The 20,875-nt window shown below is 41.8% G+C and overlaps 1 protein-coding gene across 1 annotated transcript; it reads right to left on the bottom strand.

The window, feature by feature from the left end:
• Window positions 1–12: 12 nt before the first annotated feature.
• Window positions 13–20,306, bottom strand: elmo3 (engulfment and cell motility 3). Its single transcript, XM_083893488.1, has 21 exons — window positions 20,189–20,306; window positions 14,410–14,512; window positions 12,170–12,210; window positions 12,007–12,079; window positions 10,139–10,189; window positions 9,735–9,904; window positions 9,192–9,291; window positions 8,950–9,101; window positions 8,431–8,509; window positions 7,402–7,452; window positions 7,200–7,322; window positions 7,004–7,126; window positions 6,815–6,919; window positions 6,630–6,738; window positions 6,397–6,533; window positions 2,603–2,766; window positions 2,076–2,188; window positions 1,515–1,619; window positions 1,320–1,399; window positions 905–985; window positions 13–812 (listed from the first exon to the last, which is right to left on the bottom strand). Exons 2-21 carry the CDS (start codon window positions 14,485–14,487, stop codon window positions 600–602), a joined length of 2,148 nt encoding a protein of 715 aa, XP_083749614.1. The 5' UTR covers window positions 14,488–14,512; window positions 20,189–20,306; the 3' UTR covers window positions 13–599.
• Between the last annotated feature and the right edge of the window lie 569 nt (window positions 20,307–20,875).

Here is a 20,875-nt window from a genome sequence, read left to right on the forward strand (position 1 = left end):
CTCTGTCGTGCCTTCACCACTTATATATAAAAGTACCTCATATAAAAAATTAATCCTTTTTAAAGTGACTACAGGGTATTTATTGCGTTTCTGTGTCGATGATTGCTTTATTTAAAACGGGATTTTAATTATTTTCAAACTGTAGATTGTGGCACAATTCATTATTGAGCCACTGGAAACTATAAAAAAAAGTCAAGTACCTTTAGGTAAAAGTGAGCAAACACTAAAAACATTCTGTGTTGAAAGTGAGTCTTAACATGTACCACATCTAAAAGGAGTGTTCTGATCAGTGTCCGTTGAAACAGCGCAGTAAAAGACGAGCATAACCGGATCAAAGCATCTGTACCTTGCATAGTTTTAGATGTATTTAGGCAAATTAAAGTACCTAAGTTACTTGAGTGGTGAGGAGTTATTGCTTCACTTGGACGTAAAGAACCAGGTGGAAGGAGAGTGTGTGTAATGTCAGGATAATAAACTGTGTTCATAAGTGTGTGGATGCACCACACACACACACTCTCACACACATACAGTATATAAGTATATTTACACATTCATACGTCCTTATTGCACGCACACACATACACACACCCACACACACACTACTGCTCAGTCTGACTGAAGTCGTAGCAGAAGTTGTAGTTGCTCGGAGGTTTGGGGACGACTGGAGCACTGTCGGGGATGGGGACGTTCTCCAGGTCCAGGAGGCGGAGCTTGATCTCCATGGAGAGCAGGATCTCCAGCTCGCTGCGCATGGCTTCGCTGCTCATCTCCCGGCCCAGGAGAACGCTCAGTCCATCTGTCCACAGGCAGAACTGTCGAGGAGGAGACGGACGATCATCACAACACAGTAAAGATGGAGAGAAACGGCTGGAAATGTGGGTGCATAAGTGAGTTTTAGACTCACGTCGGTTCTGGAGGGCGCGATGAAGTTCAGACTGTACTCCTCGACATCGTACGTGATGCTGAACGCCAGGTCTAGCACCTCCTGCAGGCGGGGTGGAGCACACACACAAGCTGTGACTAAAGACGTGCACTCTGGAGATTCTCCTGTCAGCTCTCGTTTAATCTCCTGTTAGAACCAGTTTGTTCTTTTTTTCTTCTTCTATGGGTTTTAACGGCAGCTTCTGCTATGAGAGAACTCCTCCTTCACTACCCATTCTGTCAGTCCTGTTGCCCTCAGAAAGTTGAACAGGCACGTTCCACCCCGCCCATTCCCACCACACTCGAGCACACTTCACTTCCTGTCACTCCAGCTTCTGTCCCTTTCTTTAAGTCTAATGTTTTCATAATCAGAAGAGATAAAAAAAACAACCACTGACCTTGGTCTGTTTGCCTTTGTTCTCTTTCATATGAGGACAGTCTTTTCCCGTCAGCAGCCCTTTAATATCAGCGACCGGAACTGAAGTAAAGAGAAGAATCATAATACATGAACACACACATTCATACATGAATTGAAATCATGCCACAGATTATTAATATTTCCCAATGTTGAAATAAACACAAACACGACTCACTCTTGTCCTGCAGTGTTTCTATCGTTGGGTTGTCTGTGTCTTCCTCCGCGTCGCCGTAGTGAAGCATTTTGTGATTGGGCGACAAGCGGCAGTACCAGAGTTTATCTGAGGGACAAATGAGCAAACACAGAGGTTAGCCACAGAAGAGGGGCAGCTGTGTGTGTGTGTGTGTGTACCTGGTGCCTGGAATGTCCTTATTGTTGAAGAATATAACATTAAATGAATCAGAAACACACTCTATACATTGTTAATGTGGTAAATGACTATTCTAGCTGCAAACATCTGGTTTTTAATGGAATATGTACATAGGTGTATAGAGGCCCATTTCCAGTGTTCTAATGGTACGTTGTGTTTGCTAATCGCATTAGAAGATTGGATGATTAGAAAACCCTTGAAAACCCTTGTGCAATGATAGAAAAGTTTTATTATTTTGAATAAAAATCATTATTTCTTGTAATATGACCACATTTTAAGGTGAAGACGTGTTTTAAAGTGAGGCTGAGGTCAGGGTTACATTAAGGCTGGAGTAAGTCTCCAGGAAATGAACGCTCTACTCCTCACCTTGTCTACGTCTGCTGCTGATCTTCCTGAACATCGTTCCCTGACACAGTCTGTTGAGTCTTTGTTGGCGGATCAACTCGAGCAGCTCTGGCTTCAGGCGCTCTTTGAGCTCACTGGGAAAAAGAAAAGAAAGAAGAGAAAAACCACACACACACACACACACTTAACAAAATGAGTCAACACAGCACACGCTGTGAGAAAGCTGTGGATATGATTGCGAGCATGAAACCAAACCACAGCAAGTCAGTCCTGAGACGCTGAATAAAACACACATTTCTATGATTGTGAACACATATCGAATGTGAGGACGCAGAACAGGCCTAAAATGAAGCCGACAACCTGCATGGATGACAACAGTCCACTGCTACACTCTGTGTTTAGCGACAAACAGTCACACAATAGACGTCCAATAGTGATTCCACAGGGGTGGAAAATATGTTAACGCAGCAGAACAGGGAGCGTTATAGGAATCTTTCCAAGTGTACATATGAAGTGGTTATGGTGCTAAAAACCATCCTGTAACTCACAGCACGGGCGGAGCGAGGATCTCCTCCTGGTGCAGCCGCTCGGTCTGCCGCAGTTTGAGGATCTCGCTGTAGTTGAGAGCGTGGACTTTGTTCTTGAAGAGCTCCAGAGAGGTGGGCTTACTGGACAACGTCCTGGTTATCTGCTCCCTCACCACCTGCATCACCTGGAGAAGAAGGACAGAGGGTAACAGAGACAAGAGATTAACTGCAGCGTAGACTGACCAAAGTTGTGTTGACTTGTGTTGAATCTTTTAAGCCTTGACAACTGGTTGCACGCAGCAGGATAAGAAATTATCCTTTTAACAGGGGTTTATTTTTGACGCCTGTGAAATATATTTCTGGGCCATTCTGGATCATTTTCGCTTCAAATGTGGGGAAATATCTTGCTCTTGTGCCACAGTTCTTCAAATAAAATCTAATACTCTGTAAGAAAATAGTAATACCACCAGGAAAGTCAAACACCGTAGTTCAAAGGATATAATGAAGGAAAATGTGTCCCAAACTGTCAGTAGATGCCGATCCAGTCCAGTTTCCAACCTCAAATATGAACATATCTGACAGACGTGTGTGTGTGTGTGTTCAGTGGCCAGTTTCAACAAAGGCTTTGTAAAAGTTAACTCCACATTTTTCAAAGGCAATGTCAGATATTTTTCCACTAATTTGTGACCCTGAGAGGCGGTAATTTGTGTTTTATTTCCATTTACAGTTTACTTTCAAGCTTTATTATCACTGAGTGACGGGGTTATGGAATTAGAATGTACATTTGCACATACAAGCTAATCAGTGGTAGGGGAATTTTACTGCTGCATTTAACCCATCGTTGTCACACAACCCAGGCACAGCAGCAGTGGGTATGGGTAAGCTTTGTGTTTGTTGTATTATATGAAATGTTGTGTTATGTATATAGACGAGTAATCATCGTCTCAAGCCCTTAACACTCACGCATACCTCAGTTTACTGGCTATTCAATCAGGAAAAAGCACTTTATGTCCTCTCCTCCACCTTTTCTTAATAATTTCTCACTCAAAGCCACGCCCACTGGCTCAGATTATTTTCCCGTCTTCTCAACTTCATCCTGGTTCACAAACCATCCTGGGCTTCATAGCTAACTTTGAAAATAAGCCCCTGCAGAAAGAAAGAGCTGCTTTTTCAGTGACTCAGCATTTTGCCCCAGTCAGTAGCTGTCCGTTCAGTGCATGTGTGTGTGTGTTTTCTGCACGACTTGCTGATTTGAAGCTCACACACAGGGACACAGGGTGACCCTGGCTGCACCAAAAAAAAGAGCTCAGGGCAGTTGGGTCAAAACTGTGCACTTGCTCTTGCAATAGCTGCCTCTGCCGTAGATCGTAGAGAAATCTATACCAAGAAAAATCTATACAGCGCTACAGGATCGAGCAAACTCCAGCACTATCTGTTCACACACACACAAGTGCTGACCTACATCATTACCGTTTGTTCACACCCTCTCTTTGATTGTGAGTGATCACTGACTTAAGTGACAGGAGATAATCTGTCCACACAGAACATCAAAATGAATGATTAAAAGATAACTGATGACACAGATTCATACATTTACTTGTAAGAAGCTCTTGACAGCTGAGGCTAGTGTCCGACGAAGGCGTTTTAACGCCACCAAACAGTTTTACGAACCACAGAGAATGACATTGTGCCAGTACAGGTGGTGAAATCCAGACTGTCACTCTATATTGTGTGAACAAAACAAGTGGCGATTGAGTTTCACACTGTCACTGCGTCCTCCGGCTCCCTGAGCCAAAATAACCTTGGTGTTCCAAGACAATCATTTAAAATCCCCCCAAAGGATCTCGCTGGTGAAGTGTCACCTATTTAATAAACCATTTTTTAGCAACTCCACATCAAAAACCCATTTCACTGAAACAACAGAACCTATTCCACATTACAACCAAGAAATCAATCCCAGTCTTACCTCCATCTTTACCGAGTATTTCACCAAATTTCAATCCCTTCCAGAAGAGTCAACATTCAAATGTGACGGACATGATGAGCGGGTCGGCGAGAGGGAGTCGGAGACTGACAGAGTTCACCTACTGTACATGTGCAGGAGAGGTTGTGCGCCTGTGGCTGTTTTGTAAACAGACACCCTGATACTCTCACACACACACACACACACACGCTGCCACCCACCCACCCCTGGTCCAGCCTCTCTGTTGTTCAGCTCCACGGGCCAATGGGAGCCATGACTGGCAGCTGTCTCTGTTGCCTAAAAATCCTGCTTGTAAGGTGTGTGTGTGTGTGTGTGTGTGTGTGTGTGTGTGTGTGTGTGTGTGTGTGTGTGTGTGTGTGCGCGCGCGCGCGTGTGTGTGCGTGTTCTCGAAGGAGGCTGACGGTTGTGATGGGGGTGAGCTACATTAAGGCTGTGTGTGATTTGATACGGCTTGCAAATAATGTCTCTATTTTTAGGCTATAAAGGATATACATCTTGATATAAATCTCTTTTCTGAGCTCATGAAAGCTTCCATTTGAGAGGGTTGTGCTGCTCTATTGTGATATTCTTTAAATGATCATGATCTGTATTACATACTACATACTAAAAATACAGTCGTTACCTTTTATTTTAAATGATATCAGGTGAATACCATTGGCTTTTTAATGATTCATAAAGAATATTAGGTGTGTAAGAAACAATGTGATAAATGCAGATAAATATAATCAATATGTAATGTTGATTCCATGTATCTTTCATCAATATTCAATTCAATACTTTCAATATTATAATATTTGACTAAATGCCTCAGTATCAGTGCTGCAAAAGCATTTAAAACCAGGACAGTACACCACAGATGATATGAATGATAACATCCAACATCAAAAACAGTATTTTCTCTCATATTGCCAAACCCTGAGCTTTGTAGCGCTGCCTCACTCACTGTGTGAGTAACCTAAACTATCTGGTATAAAATCACCATGCACCTCTCTTAGTCTTTTTATATGGATTCTTCTCCCTCTCCGCTCTCTGCAGTCCAACCCTCTCATTGTGTTACCAGAGGTTTTACGTTCCCCCTCTGTTGTCGTGTAATTACTGCTGATGCCCTGGGCGCTTTGTTTTCCTCATTTCCGTCTCCCTGTGTTTCAATGCCGCCCACCACGCTTCTCTTTTGTCCACCTAATACAACCTTTGTCCTTGCCCCATAGCACCCTGGGTAGAAAAAACAAAAGGCTGGGCCTACTGTCCCCGGCGCTCGGGACACAGGGCTTCTCCTGACAGAGGTCAGAGGGTCACTGAGTTTTATGACTTATCGGGAGAACACTGCGTCGATGAAGGACAGCTGTGTGTGATGTTGAAATGTGATGCAAGACAAAGACTAAACCACTCTTTCTGTCAGGATGACTACTTTCGCAGTATTTCTCCCAGACAAGACCATGCTGTTTAATACTCGCAACCACCTTTTACTATGGTACAAGTACTTTTGTAGTGTTAAGATCAGTCTGCTTTCCTAAATGCAGGCAGTGGATCATTAGCATCAGAATAAACCAACACTAAAGTCACAACTAGTACAAGTTTGAGCTGATCTGTGAGCAAAACTGGCCTATTTTATACTGGTTGGAACATGGTTACCAGGGCAACAGCAAGTGCATTTTAAAAAGTCAATTAAATTGTTTAACTTTAGTCAGTTTTCTTAAGAAATGCTTTCACAAAAAAACCTTAAATACTGTAATTACCATGACTAAAAGACAAAAGGAGGAAGCTCTGGGGGATTTTAACATAAGTCTTAAAGTGAAAGGACAGAGGGATTTATCTGAGGCTATTGTCGTACCTTGTCAAAGTCCTCCTGCGTGGCTCTCATCTCCTTCCATGTTTTGTTGAGCAGCTGAATACAAACACAGAAAAGCTCCTCCATGAGTCGATCCTGGCTGAAGAAGATGGGATGGTAGTCAGATCCCGTCTCTGAGGCTGGAAAACAAAAGAAGATTCTCAGTCTTAAGAGATGATCTGGACCAGAGGATGTAGAACATTGTAAATGTTACGATGCGAGGAGGGTCGACTTACGTGGCTCTCCAATACGAAGAATTTCACACAGGATGAGTGTGAGCTGTATGCTGCTCCTGGCAAATGGACACTCGTGTTTATCCTCCCTACTGCTGTTCTCCAGAACAAACTGGGAGTGGGAAAACAATTAGTAACAACGAAGGCTTGATCGCGACGCTAACAAAGACAAAAATAATCCTGCTCACCCTGCTGTAAGCATCAGGATACCGTGAAGCAAAATAAAACATGGTGTCCATCGCTAAAAGACCAGGTGGCGTCCGCAACAAGTCCTGACCTGGGTTACTGTTGTTCTGATGACAGCAATAATACAAATGTTACCACAATAAAGTAGAAAGACAAATGTTCGAGACTAAGTTCTGACAGAAAACACTTACAGAGAAGCCTAGTTTCTTAAACTCTTTAGCGCAGAGCGAGCGCCGCCTCTCGTGGCTCAGGCTGTTCTCGCTTTCTGTCTCAAACGCTGCCTGTCGCAAACCGTGAAGGATGTCTCTTTGCTCCTGGTGGGAAGAAGCAGATGAGATAAATATCAAACAGCTAAGTAGTTAAAAATCCAGGAAGTCAGCGCCTCACCTGGCTGTAACAGTCCAGTGGCGTCCTCATGCGAGGCTCCAGGTGATTCATGGTAACGGACTGTAGGACATAGAGGTAGTGGGCCATCTCATCCTGGACTGATCCAGAGCTGTGGATGATGTTCTGCACACAAACACACACAAGTGTTATTTATTTTTAATCAAACAGACACGGAACACTTCAAAAACTGCAGCTAATTTACCTTATAAATGTACTGACGCAGATTCTTCTTGTTCAGGAAGGCAAACATGTCCTGGAGAAGAAGAAGAAGAAGAAGTTAAGTCAATAACATGGGGCGCCAAGATGTATTGACACTTTTCAAGCAAGGGGTGGCAGTAGAGTGTTAGTAACTGACACACAGGGGGGCGGGACGAGGGGATAGCCTGAATAGGACTCTGACCTCTGTGACCATCACTTACTGGTACTTGTCTCTGACTCAACCTCCTTTCTTTTTTTCAGGACCCTGCTTTAGTCACCCTGATAAGAAGGGTGGATTTGTTGATAAATTAAGGAAGTGAGTCTCTGTGTGTGTGTGTGGGAGAAAAGAGATGAAGGCCTGAATGAAGGAACTGTTGCTGTACAATGACAGAAAAGCAGAAAGCAAACAGATGGAGAGAAAGTCTCAACTGTCTGCAGAGAACACTGAGATGAGCAGACCAGACTCAGCTGTCCTGCACGAGTCTGACTCCCACGTACAATAAGGGTCGGACTGGTGCAAATAAACAACCCATCACCCCAAGACACTGACAGCTTGAGATGCCAGAGCTTCCCATCAGTAGACAAATGTCTCATCTCAACTGTTAAGACAACTGAAAATGAAAAACAGCTAAGTGTGTGGTAGTTTACAGCTGTAGGCAACACTGTCTGGGAGAAGGTAACTAAAGATCCATGTGTCTGCAGCATTAGTGATCACTTTACGGGGGTGTAGCCTTGACCTGGAGGAGAGGGCATCAGGTGGTGTCCAACCTTAAGACCACAACCCTCTCCACTGCCCCTCTCCTCCAGGCTTCCAGTTAATATCCTCCCTCTCATGCCACAGCCAACATGAGGCTCTCTCTTTCTGCCGCCTCCCCAAACCTCCTGGCAGCTGTTTTCCTCTCGCTGTCCCTCATTCCTACATTCGTCAGCAGGTTCCAATGCGGATTAGGCTGGGAATCCACGGGTAATAAGTGGAAGAAGAAGAAGAAGAAGAACAGTGTCCAATAAAACAAGAACCAGACTGAAGCGATACCTGTCTGTCTGAGTCTCCGGCGGTCTGTAGTAGGGCCATCAGCAGGGCCATGGCTTTGGTCTGTATCTGCTGATTTGTCCTGAAAGCAGTCAGAGACGAGGAAGTGAGACAAACACACGCAGATTTTAAAAAAATGCCTTTGCTTTTAAGGTATTAGATATTACTGTTAGGGCAGTGTTTTGATGTGGGGTTGCTTCAGTTTGTCAGGTTAAAATTCAGCAACAATATGCACCCAAAAATGAGGTCAGCTGTCCATCTAATATATATAAGACAATGCGGAGAGATAAATCTTTGAAACAATGGTTCAGGGAGCATGTGTGAAACATAATTTTCACACATGGATTGTTAAATGACAATAACAGAGAAGTAGTCGCCCGTTTCGTGTCAGTAGTACAGTCAATAGTGACATATTTTCAAAACTTCCTTTTACAGAGACAATGCTGCCATTCATCATCAGCCTCCTCCCTGTTTCACTGTCAGGACTCCAATTAACCAAACTGTGTTTTTTAAGTTACTTACACTTGGAGGTGAGCTACGAGTCTCTCCATGGTCACTTCCTGTTTGACCTGCAGGAAGAGGCCGTGACTGCTCAGCACCATGCTCTCCAGGATGTCCAAGGACACCTGCTGCATCGACGCATCGGTCGGCTTGGCGTTGACAAAGCCGGCAATCTGAAATAAGACGATGGGAAAAAAGAGAGAGTAAGAAGGTGCACATTTTAAGAGTCAATACAGCTAAATTTGGGAGAGCAGATACAGAACCTTCTTGATGAAGACGGTTGAGAGGTTTTCCCAAGACACGATCCCATGATCCATCAGTTCCATGAAGGCTGTCAGAGTGTGGGTCATGATCACGTTACTCCTGAGCGACGCAGACACACAAAGAAAGGTAGATTATGTAGATGTATACATACACAGTCGCAATCCATTCACAAACGCATACTTAATCAATTTTAAGTGTAAGTTTTTAAGGAAAGCACTCGGAGAGTATAAACCTCTACTTTTTTATGCTTGTGGCCTCCTTGGCAAAGGGAACTATTGTGCATTAATTTCACAGTATTATTTATGGTCTTAGGAGCTGTTAAATAAATAAGAATAACTTTGCTGAGTCAGGAGGAAAAAGCTTTGTTTTATGACATGTTTCACTCTGTGGGATGTGCTGCTACATGTACAGGAACTATTTCACCCTTCAGCACCGACGACATGTATCCGAGGAGCAACATTCCACCCCGTGCAAGGAGAATATACAAGCGTAGACATGGTCACACACACACACACACACAGACACACACACTCTTTACTGACTCATTAGAATCCTCCACTATCTTGACCAGTAAGAGGTGTCCGTCTCGGCTGATGAACTCCTGGGCAAAGGTCACGTCTGTGGAAACGTTCGCCAGCTCCTTCAACGAATCGCAGCGCACGCCCGAGTCTGAGCTCTGGATGCCCTTGAACAAGTCTTCGGCACAGCGACTCTGCGTTCACAAGCACAAATAGTTAATATAGTTAATATTCCTCCTCTTATTTGTGGAGACAGATTAATGCTGACTCATGCTACTGTCTGAATTTGCCCCATGCCTAATGTCACGCTATAAAAATGTTTTTTCCCCCTGCAGTGTCACTGAATAAGTGATGTAGAGAGTCAGAGACAGTCGGAAGAATGTGAAAGGAGGGAGGTGAAAGGATAGGAGTATTGACTGCAGACTCACCGGTGCCTTGGTCAGACGTAGAATGCAGCCGTTCTTGATGTCCAGACGATTCTACACCACACAAACAAACACACACACACGTATGCAGAGGAAAAAATACTTTAAAAAACTCATATCAAACATACTTTTCTTACACATTTCCAAACACAATGGTCTAATATGTTTCTGAGTCAATGCCAAATAAAAAATGGCCATGTGCCAGGCTGTCAATACAGGCTTATACAACCAGGAAAGTTAACCACTTTATTGTAAAACCAGTCTCTACAGAGTCTGCCAGGACGCTCCTGTCTCTCATTCTTAGATGAGAAATAGAAAATAGAAATGTCCTTATTTTTGAAGGAAAGTCACTTTTTTTCAATGACTATAACATTAAATGAATCAGAAATACACTCTATACATTGTTAATGTGGTAAAGGACTATTTTAGCTGCAAACGTCTGGTTTTTAATGGAATATGTACATAGGTGTATAGAGGTCAATTTCCAGTGTTCTAATGGTACATTGTGTTTGCTAATCGTGTTGGAAGGCTATTGGATGACCCCTGCTATTCATTTTGCGACTCTTTTGATGAATAAAAGTGTGACTTTTAATGGAAAACACACAAACAAATTATATAGGTGATCCCAAACTTTTGAGCGGTAATGTCCATGAACATTTGGTGCTTAAGCGGGAAATGATCACATCGCTACACTGCATGCAATCAAGCTATGTGCTCCACACACACCCATCCAGAAGTGGAAACATCTGTGTTTAAGAACAAACTTAACCAACTTCCAAGTGTGCGAGTTGGCATCCTCGCACTAACTCTTGCACAACTAAAAGAGTTTGTGTTTCACACTCCAGCAGCAGCAGCACTGATAAAACAATCTCACTCGACTTGTCTAAAGTAAATAACACACCCTTCTCTCGTGGTAGTACTGTAATGACTTCTACAGTCCTGGCTTTAGCTCAGAAAAAAAGTGGGGGAGGGCTTTGGTGACTTGACACCAAGATGCTACTTTCTCTTCTACTCTACTCTTTCGCTCTCACGTTTAATCGCTTATTTTTGGTGTTGTTGCTCAACAATTCCTGTAATGTCCGTGTTATTGCTCATAATAGCCTGTAAGCACAATGTGAATGAGAGAGTTAAACCTCTCTCACACTATAACGAGTGAGTATACCCTGGATTTTGAAACCAGACGTTTATTTTGCCCTGTGGTGTTGAACAGTGGGAATGGGGTATTAGACTGCCACTGCCCTGCATGTTTTAGAGGTTTCCCTGTTCCAACACACCTGATTCAAATAAATGGGTCGTTAACAGGCTTCTGCAGAGCTTACTGATGAGCTGAGCATTTGAATCAGGTGTGAAACTTTGCTTTCGTCAAAGAACCAGCAAAACTGTTTTCAGCTGTGCTAACATCATTGCACAAGGGTTTTCAAGGGTTTTCAAATCATCCAATAGCCTTCTAACGCGATTAGTTAACACAATGTACCATTAGAACACTGGAAATGGGCCTCTATACCTATATCCTATGTACATATTCCATTGAAAACCAGACGTTTGCAGCTAGAATAGTCGTTTACCACATTAACAATGTATAGAGCGATTTCTGATTCAAAAACAAGGAACGCAATTCAAATGTGTCTCAATATCAATAAAGCACTTCAGATACTGAGTCACTTTGCATCTGGGGTCAGGACCAGGAAATAGCCTTGATTTGTTGCTACTCAACAACCACAGTTTTTGTCAGTTTTTTTTCTGTTCATAAAGAAGTCTAAAACCACAATTAACTTTGTCTCAGGAGCAAATCTGTTGACTGTGACCATATCGCTCAGCCCTGCCTGGTGTAGATTATTATCTGTACTGATGTTTATATAAATATAACTCACTGATTCAGTGATGTACGTCTGCACTCCGTCAGCGTACTGCAGAGCGAAGTTGTCAGGACCTGGGAGATTCCAGCTATAAACAGACACAGAAATATCAACTATCACCACAACGCAACAACATGGAAATACTAAAATAAGGACAGTAAAACGCTTATTTACTTACCCATCACACACTTCCTTGATTACAGCAGAAAGAGGTTTTTTCTGTGTAGAGGAACAAACACATGTTTTATAGTTGCACACACACACCTGCTGCACACATGAGTCATAACAACACGACTTTACTATCAAGTCATTTCCTCCATCAGGGAGCTGAACACATGGCCTCGGTAAGAGCACGTTGTTAGGGCACCACGGTACCACAGCTATTCTCACTGGCTGTAAAACCTAGTTTGCCAAGCGCTCCTCAACACTTTCTGAACAATGTCCCCTCTCAGTTTCTCAGATCCCTCTTTGTACATAAATAATTCCCAGACTACTTCCATGTCTGACTCTCAGCTATCCTGCTATTAGTGGTCAGCCCCGCGGTCAACCAATGAAAATGTCCTCGGCTTCTGTGGTAGACCCAGTGGACGGCCTGTTATTAGTGGCAGCCAAGAGGGTTGACCGATCAGATGTGTTAAATGAAGACAGCCGGGCCAAAAGACGGGTTTTAACGAGATTCTTCTGGGCCGACAGGAGTTGTTGTGAGCTAAAATAAAAACACTTTGTGATGGTAATGCGCTTTTGCAAATTATGAGTGCTACTTTGCACAACAACTAGAATAACCAGACAATGTAGTAAATACCTGTTAAATCTATTCTCTTTCTGTTCAAACCCCCTCAATTGATGTACAGTGTGTGTGTGTGTGTGTGTGTGTGTGTGTGTGTGTGTGTGTGCGTGTGCGTGTGCGTGCGTGCGTGCGTGCGTGCGTGCGTGTGTGTGTGTGTGTGTGTGTGAATGTGAAAACACACCCCTTTTGTCTGGCATACAGTTTAAACTCTGACTCAAGGGTGGTGTCAGAAGTACAACTTCCCCAAAATTTCGAGAAAACACATGGAAAGCTTCCCCACTATCACAATCGGTTAAAACCAGTGGGTGTGGAAGCCCTAAAGTGTTCAAGATGATCATATGTCACTTTTTTTTATCATTATTATTATTGTTATTACTGCACTCATTTCAGGATCATTTACTTGGGTTTTATACTAACGTAGAAATGTATTTTAAACCTTGATTTATCTTCAAATTTAAGCCACTTCAGCCATTCACGAATACCCAGCTTCTATAATAACTACCAGTTTGTACCAGTGAGCTCCTGTTCACTCGAGTAACAACAATGTCAAGGTTTTCCTTCATAAACCAGCTGGAGGCTGCACTTGGATGCGGACTATTAAACCTAACTCACAGCGATCCCTTTTTTTAGTATAGCCAGCTGGGAAGGTAGATTGTGGTTGTCGGACTGAATAAGTAAAAGTGGATATTAGACTCAGAGCTGTGCTGTGTTTATTTTCACAAACAGTTGATTTTGAATGACTCTGGTGAGATATTGAGATAAAACAACACCTGGCAGATGGAGTTGTTTATTTAATCTTTGTTGTAATATGTGTTTTAGTTTGCTTTTTTCTGATTATTTGTATGCATCACCACTAAACTCGGCGGTCATTTCAGATCTGCTCTGTGCGATCAGCTCATTCCCTCACCTGTTGTTCCAAGCCCCTTCTCCTCACCTGCAGCTCATTAATTCCTCTGTCTATACCCTGCTCACTTTCACCTCACCTCTGCCAGATTGTCTTATGTCTTTGCCAAGTGCTCATGCACCTTCTTAGCCCAGTCGTCCTGCTCTGACCCTTTGATTCTTGCCTGCTGTTTATTGGATTTGTTTGCCTTGTCGGTCTGGCTCTCTGGTGTTCTTTACCCCTGACTGTTTTAAGTAAACTGAAGCGCTTCTGTGTTCTTTTCTGCCAGCACACTTCATGATATGCCTGTATAATATGCACTCATGCTAACACAAGTTAAGTTATGAATGAATCTGCACTAATTCTGCCCATTGTTAAGAAACAACATGACGGTGAGCAGGAATGCAGCCCGCTCATGAAACACAGTAAAATACTGTCACACGGCGTTGCTACAAACATTTGTCTCCAAGCACAGATTCGCCTGAGCAAACACTGCCGTTTAAACTCATGACAAACAAAGCAAAATAAATAAATGACCTGTCTCTTTAAGGTCAGTGCGGAGGTCATCCCTGTGGTCTTTGGGTGTGACACGCACTAAGAGGAAGTGCTGCCTGAAAAGCCTGAGCTGAGGGCATGACATTCCCACGACAGTTCACTGTCACAGAAAAGTATGATTTATCTCTCTCTTTATATATAGTAGATATGCACATGTATACATGTAAATATAAACAATGAATGTGTGCATTACCTGATCCAGCTGTATGAGCTGTGGATAAGCCCCAGGCATCTGGATGGCTATCTTCACGATGTCCTTCTGCTGAGGCATTTTGGCACCTCTTAATTCCACCACTCTGTAGATTATAAAAGAGACAAAAGAGTTGATAAATAAGTGCTTTATATATACAGTATATTTCTCTATTAAATGTCAGAAGCTTTACATGTTCAAACGTGACAAGTGGGACAATCTTTGATGATGGTTTTATAAGAGAAGTCGATGCATAGAAGAATTCCTAATGGAAGAAAACCAGCCCTTCTGTGCTGTCGTCTCAAAGAGAAACTGAGAATGTTTTAGGGAAACAATGAACACGGTACAAAAAAGCTCTGCACAGAACACGATGTATAATTTAATGGTTGTGTTAAACATTGAAGCTCAATTAAGAGATCACTTGATATTTTATTACAATATAAAATGTGGATTTGGGAAGACGTGAGCAGTCACTCTGCTAAAAAAGAAACTGTGACAGACTGAATAATCAAGTAACTTCACAAAAGCAGTTCTCTTTTACTGTTAACTGCCGAGTCTGGTAAAAGAATGATTTACAGCAGTCGGGGACGTCGTGTTTGTGTGTATTTCTGGCGCGCAGAGCGAAGCTGAGGAGGCAAAAACACTGGTCCACACACGCACTATGGATTGTTCACTTTTCACACTCATCGCTTTAATCTCAGAGACAACAATTCTTCCTCCAGCCTTCACAGCATTCCCTGACGATACAGAGGACGCTGTTGTTGTGCTTCTGACCCTTCCCCCGTCTCCTCGTCCGTCTCTTTTTCAACCCCGACGCTCGGCACATGGAAACAATACAGTTGGATCTAGATTCTTCTGCATGTCGCTCACAGTGAAAGAGCGGAGGCCGAGCTTGTGTCTGCTTGCATTCGGTCTGCAAGAGATAGTTGATACAGCTCCACTCCACTCCACCACAGTTTATGGCAGGTTTCAAAGCAGCGCTTCTGTCAAAACAACCACACGCCCCGACTGTCTTCACACCTCACTTGCCTTGAGGCAGCGTCTTTCCTGATGGAGGACGCCCTTCAAAGCCAGAATGAAAAAAAAAAAAGACTCAGCAGGGAAGATGGTTTTCATCAACAAGAAGATGCAAATCCAATCACCTCAGCTTTTTTGATAAATTACAAGCAATGGGTGTGTAGATTGGTGGTGGTGTCGAAGGTCAATTTCCTTCCCACAAATCACAAGCAGCAGTTTGCACAGCCTTAGTCTTTAAGAGGTTTAGGGGATGTAGGTTTGTTCATGGGCAGCTTATGTGTCAGCAAATTCAGAGGCAAACTGGGTAATTGCATGTCATGTCTGTGCCACAACAACAACAAAGACTGTCTGTGGGTTTTTTAAATCTGGTCGTCTGTCTGAGCTGTATAATAGAGAATGGAAACCATGGAGTCCATGTATGTGTCCGTCATATGAACATTAAATTGTTGGTTTGCTTACACGATATGGTGACATATACTAAAATTAAAGTTAGGCTCAGTTATTTATAATCTCATTTGTGGAAAGCCTCTTCACATCCTGATATACACTACCGTTCAAAAGTTTGGGGTCACTTAGAAATGGAATATGTACATAGGTGTATAGACGCCCATTTCCAGTGTTCTAATGGTACATTGTGTTTGCTAATGGCGTTAGAAGACTATTGGATGATTAGAAAACCCTTGAAAGCCCTTGTGCAATGATGTTAGCACAGCTGAAAACAGTTTTGCTGGTTCTTTGACAAAAGGGCAAAATTATTATTTCTAATCTTGTCAATGTCTTGGCTATATATTTTTTTTTATTCATTTTGCAACTCTTTTGATTAATAAAAGTGTGACTTTTAATGGAAAACACAAAACTTTTGAACGGTACTGTATTTCAATAAATAAAGAAGGCAAAAACCAGTGTTTGGATCCTTTGAAATATGCTAAGTATTTAATTTGAACCATGTGTATAATGATTGGCTGGGGAACCTGTCTCTCACTTACCAACCTGCCAACCAAGCCAGAAGTTCGTCATGGGAAATGTTAGAGAAAGTGTTTCCAAAATTGTGGGCAGAGCTTCAACAAGAGGGCCAACATGAGGGGGTGGTGGGATGCATCGGCCAGATTTAAAACCAGCTGTTACGCAGGGGGAAAAAAAGGAAACTTAAGATATTCCACTTGTTAAAACTTTCTGAATTTAGTTAGAATTAACTTAATTTAGGTGTTACCCATTTTAAAAGTATTTGTCAGTGTTTGTCAAACACTAAGGCCTTGTTTAGACTGCAGACCAAATTGGATTTGCAAGCATATCTGATCAAAATCATAGTAGACTAATAGTCTCATCTTCCACATGGATTTCTACAGGCCAGGATCTGGAAAAACAAGTACTCTAAGCAAAATAAACAAAATGGACGACAAAAACCTGTGCCTGTTTCTGTCCCAAATGGTTATGTGAAGTCGTGGCACAAACTTCCTTCTGAATTTAATCTACCGTTTATCGTTTAACGCACCTCCAGTTAACTTGTGTCTCTCTGGATCTACGTCATTTGTTGTTGTTGTAGTTGAAGAAGACACTTATTTAAGAGAACAATACGTTCAGATTGAAACAGATGCATTAGAAACCAACTCTGTATGTGCAGCACCAAATCACAACATCTCAATGAACTAAAGACAAACTCAACAGCTGCCAGAATGACCAAGCAAGTGTTGGTGAGAGAAATATTTCCCTTTTATTATTCATTTCACCCGACCAACTTCTCTAATCTGTGCTAATAATAGGAAACAGTTGGAATCAGTCTTCAAAAAAAGGAGAAAGGTAAGCAAAACTAAATTGTTGATACCATGACAAAAACAGATAATTTCCATGCCTAATATCATGAATAAAAAGAGTACAGAAGATATTTTGACAGTTTTGACAAACTGTCAAAATATATTGTGTGCTCTTGAAAACCTTCTGCAATGAGTCTAAATGAAAGTTCTCAGATAAAGAAGTCAGATAAAGCTGTCCACTCCACAGAGAATTAAAACATTCCAGTCCAGACTTTCAGCTTTCTGGGTTTTGCACTCATATGACAACAAAGCACTATTAGTCCACGTTCACCATAACCTGTCTGTACACGCTCCAGTCCTCCTGCAACACTGGATGGAACTCAGTCTTCAACTGACATTATCTCCTCATAACAAGACAAGTAAAACAAAAACAATCCCAGTAGGTGTGGTAACCTGTGCACATATTTAATGACATTAATTGTCATTCATGCAGCCTGCTGAAGAACACATTAATGAAAATGATTAAAAAATATATATGTAATAAAAAAACTATTTTATAATGGTTTACATTTTTATAAACTAAAAATGTCCAGTCTGAGCACTAGATATTTAACCACTGTTGAATTAGACGTTGTAGATTCACTTTCATACCTCCCTTAGCTCATGAGTATCAACAGAAAAGTTGAGGATCAAAAGAAACGATAAAGTGGTCGGTCGTTTCGTTTTCACAAGTCAGCAGAGTATAGAGAGGAGGTTTTTCATCTGCGTCTCCACAGAGGTTAACCACAGTCACTGCCTCTACCTGAACACTCTATACAGCCTACATGTGCATCTGTGCCTTTAAATAAAACACTACCTCTCTCTCAGAGTAAATATTCAAGGTAATGTAATAAAACACCACTATGTTGCTGTAGCTGTGAAGCATCTATTTATTTTATAGTTAAATCTAACAATTACTAAATTACTATTGAAATTATCTGATCTCTGAATAGCTGCTGTTTTCTGTCATTAAGTGAATTTATTTTAGTTTAAGTCTAACTCTGGACAATCTGGGATATATTAATATTAGTGCTGCGATGATTATTCGATCAAACTGCTTAAACTCGTAAACTATTTTGGTAATCTATTAGTCAGTGTGTTTTATAATAATTAAAAAAAGGTTTCTGATTTTACAGCATCTTAAATGTATTATATAAATATAAACAATATGTTCTGGTTTCTTTGCTCTATATGACATAGAAATCATTAAAACTGAATCATTTTTGGTTTGTGGCCAAAATAAGACATTATTATGATGAGGATTGGTAAACACTGATTAACATTTTCTGGCATTTTACCGACCAGAGTACTTGATTAATGGAGAATATAATCGTTAGTTGCAGACCTAGCTGATAGACTATTAAAATATTTACCAAATTACACAATTTGTATCCATATTAGTCATACTGTGTATGACTGCATACACATAGACTGATTGCTACTTGATAATTACAACACAGGACACTGATAAAGATTACAGTACAAAGCTCATTTACACTTTAAATCATTGGTTGTCAAAGTGCGGCCCGCAAGCCAATGTCGGCCCGCAGTGAATTACAGTTGATAGTTTTGGTCCAGGAGCTACTAAGCTTGTTAAATGTTTATTTGACATTACTGGATACAGACCAATAAGTGTAAACTGTAGAACTGCAATCAGGTCATTAAAATGATTACAAATGGGATTTCTTTATGTTTTGTTTTTTTTCCTTTGGCGGCCCTCAGTCCAATGTTGGGTTCCCAAATTGGCCCTCAGGTATCTTTGAGAACCCCTGCTTTAAATGATCATAAAACCGTTTGGAGAAAGTAAGAGTTGAGAGTGAGTGGAGTTTATTTTAGACCCTTTAACTTCAGTGAGATGACAAATGTCACGTCCACCTCCACAGTGTTGAGCAGCTGTCAGTGTCTGTCCTCTGAACAGTTCGCTTCATTAAGCTTAAAACCACAAGCACGGCCAGACCTTTTGTTAGTGGGTAGAACTCTCCTCCCCTTTGTGTGTGTGTGTGTTCCATTTCAGGACCAGTACTCCTAGTGGGGACCAAAGACCAACCCTAATCAGGGCAGAACCTCATTGTTGAGGCTCTCGTTTTAGTTGTCCAATTCTGGTTGGGTTAAAGTTAGGGTCAAACATTCACTAGTCATGGTTAAGGTTAGTGATAAGGCTTTGGTTGGGCTCTTCGTCCTAATAACGTCCTAACAAGAACAGCTGCACTTGTGTTTGTTACCTCTTTAGGACATTTCCTGGCATAAACACTAACCTCATGTGGTCCAAAACCAGGTCCTAATGACACAGAGCCTCATTTCTGAGTGAACTGGTTAAGTTTAGGGCCAAGACTGTTAAGGCTGTTAAGAAAAATGGCTGCACAAACTCATGTGTGTTCCTGTACTTGTATTTATATCTTTGAGAGGTCAAAAAAACATCCAAACCTATCCATTTCAGGACCTTATGGGGACATTTAGTGTGGACCCCTCAAAGTTTACTAGCTTTTTCCAGGGTTAAGACCTGGTTTAAGGGTTAAGGTAAGTGGCTAAGGAATGTCCTCACTAAGTTATAAAAAAGTGTGTGTGTGTGTGTGTGTGTGTGAGAGAAGTGGGGGTCTCTCTCTCAGCTGCCTGAAATTCCTAACCTGACAGGGTACACACACACATACACACACACACATACACAGCAATGATACTACTATGACGTATATATTGTAGTATACTAGTAATTACATTATACTATAGAATAACAAACTTATCTCGTCGTGAAACGTGATATTAGATGATGCTAACTAACTAGCTAATGACTAATAAGCCGTGTTCACGCAAACGTGATGAGGAGGAGAAAGAAAAGTTAACGTGCACTGAAATAAATGTCACGTAAATGAAGTAGTACACATTTAAACCACTGTCAAACTTATGTGTCAGAAGTGTATGTGTGAGTTTTAATAGCTGCAGAGGTTCTTTTTTCTCCCCTCTCTCGGACTTTGTCCTACCTGGTTTGAAAAGACGAGTCGAGGCTACTGTCCTACAGGAACCGCCGTAGTCTGCGCGAGAAACATTTGTCACGGTCTCTCTGTGTCTTTTCTGTTCCTTCAGAGAGAGAAAACCCACTCTCAGTGTCCCAGAAGTCACTGTCTTCTTCTCCTAGAGAAACATCTGAACTCCTCGGGGCGCTGGAGGAAACTTCTCACTTCAAGTTTTCAGGAATGATTAGTGGATTTAAAGTTCCGGGTTGGTTGGAGTCGTTCGGTCGAGGCTGCCAAGCCTGCAAGTCTGCGAGATTAAGACCCCCTAATTCTCGGTTCGAACTTCCAAAATAAATCTCGTCACGTTTAGTCAACTATTTTTAGCGTGGCGAAACTGCGATACACAAACCAATATTCGTTACAGACTTAAAAAAGACGCTTAAATGAACAACACGGTGTATGTTTAACCATTTCACTGCTTGTCCGCCCACAAAAACAAGTCCTTGAACGTGTTGGTGCTTTTACTCTGAAAAGAAAACCACACGAGTTCCCGAATGTACTTCTGCTGCCTGCACTAAACGGCACCAGATTTTCCTCCAAATTTCCAAGAAGTTGTACATGAAGTTCATCAAAGTTCCGGGTCGCGTACAGTTGTGTACAGCCGCCCCCTGCTGTCCAATTATCTATTTGAATTATCACATTAAATTCATCATA

Source organism: Microchirus variegatus, assembly GCF_963457635.1.
Source record: "Microchirus variegatus genome assembly, chromosome: 8".
Classification (NCBI taxonomy): domain Eukaryota; kingdom Metazoa; phylum Chordata; class Actinopteri; order Pleuronectiformes; family Soleidae; genus Microchirus; species Microchirus variegatus.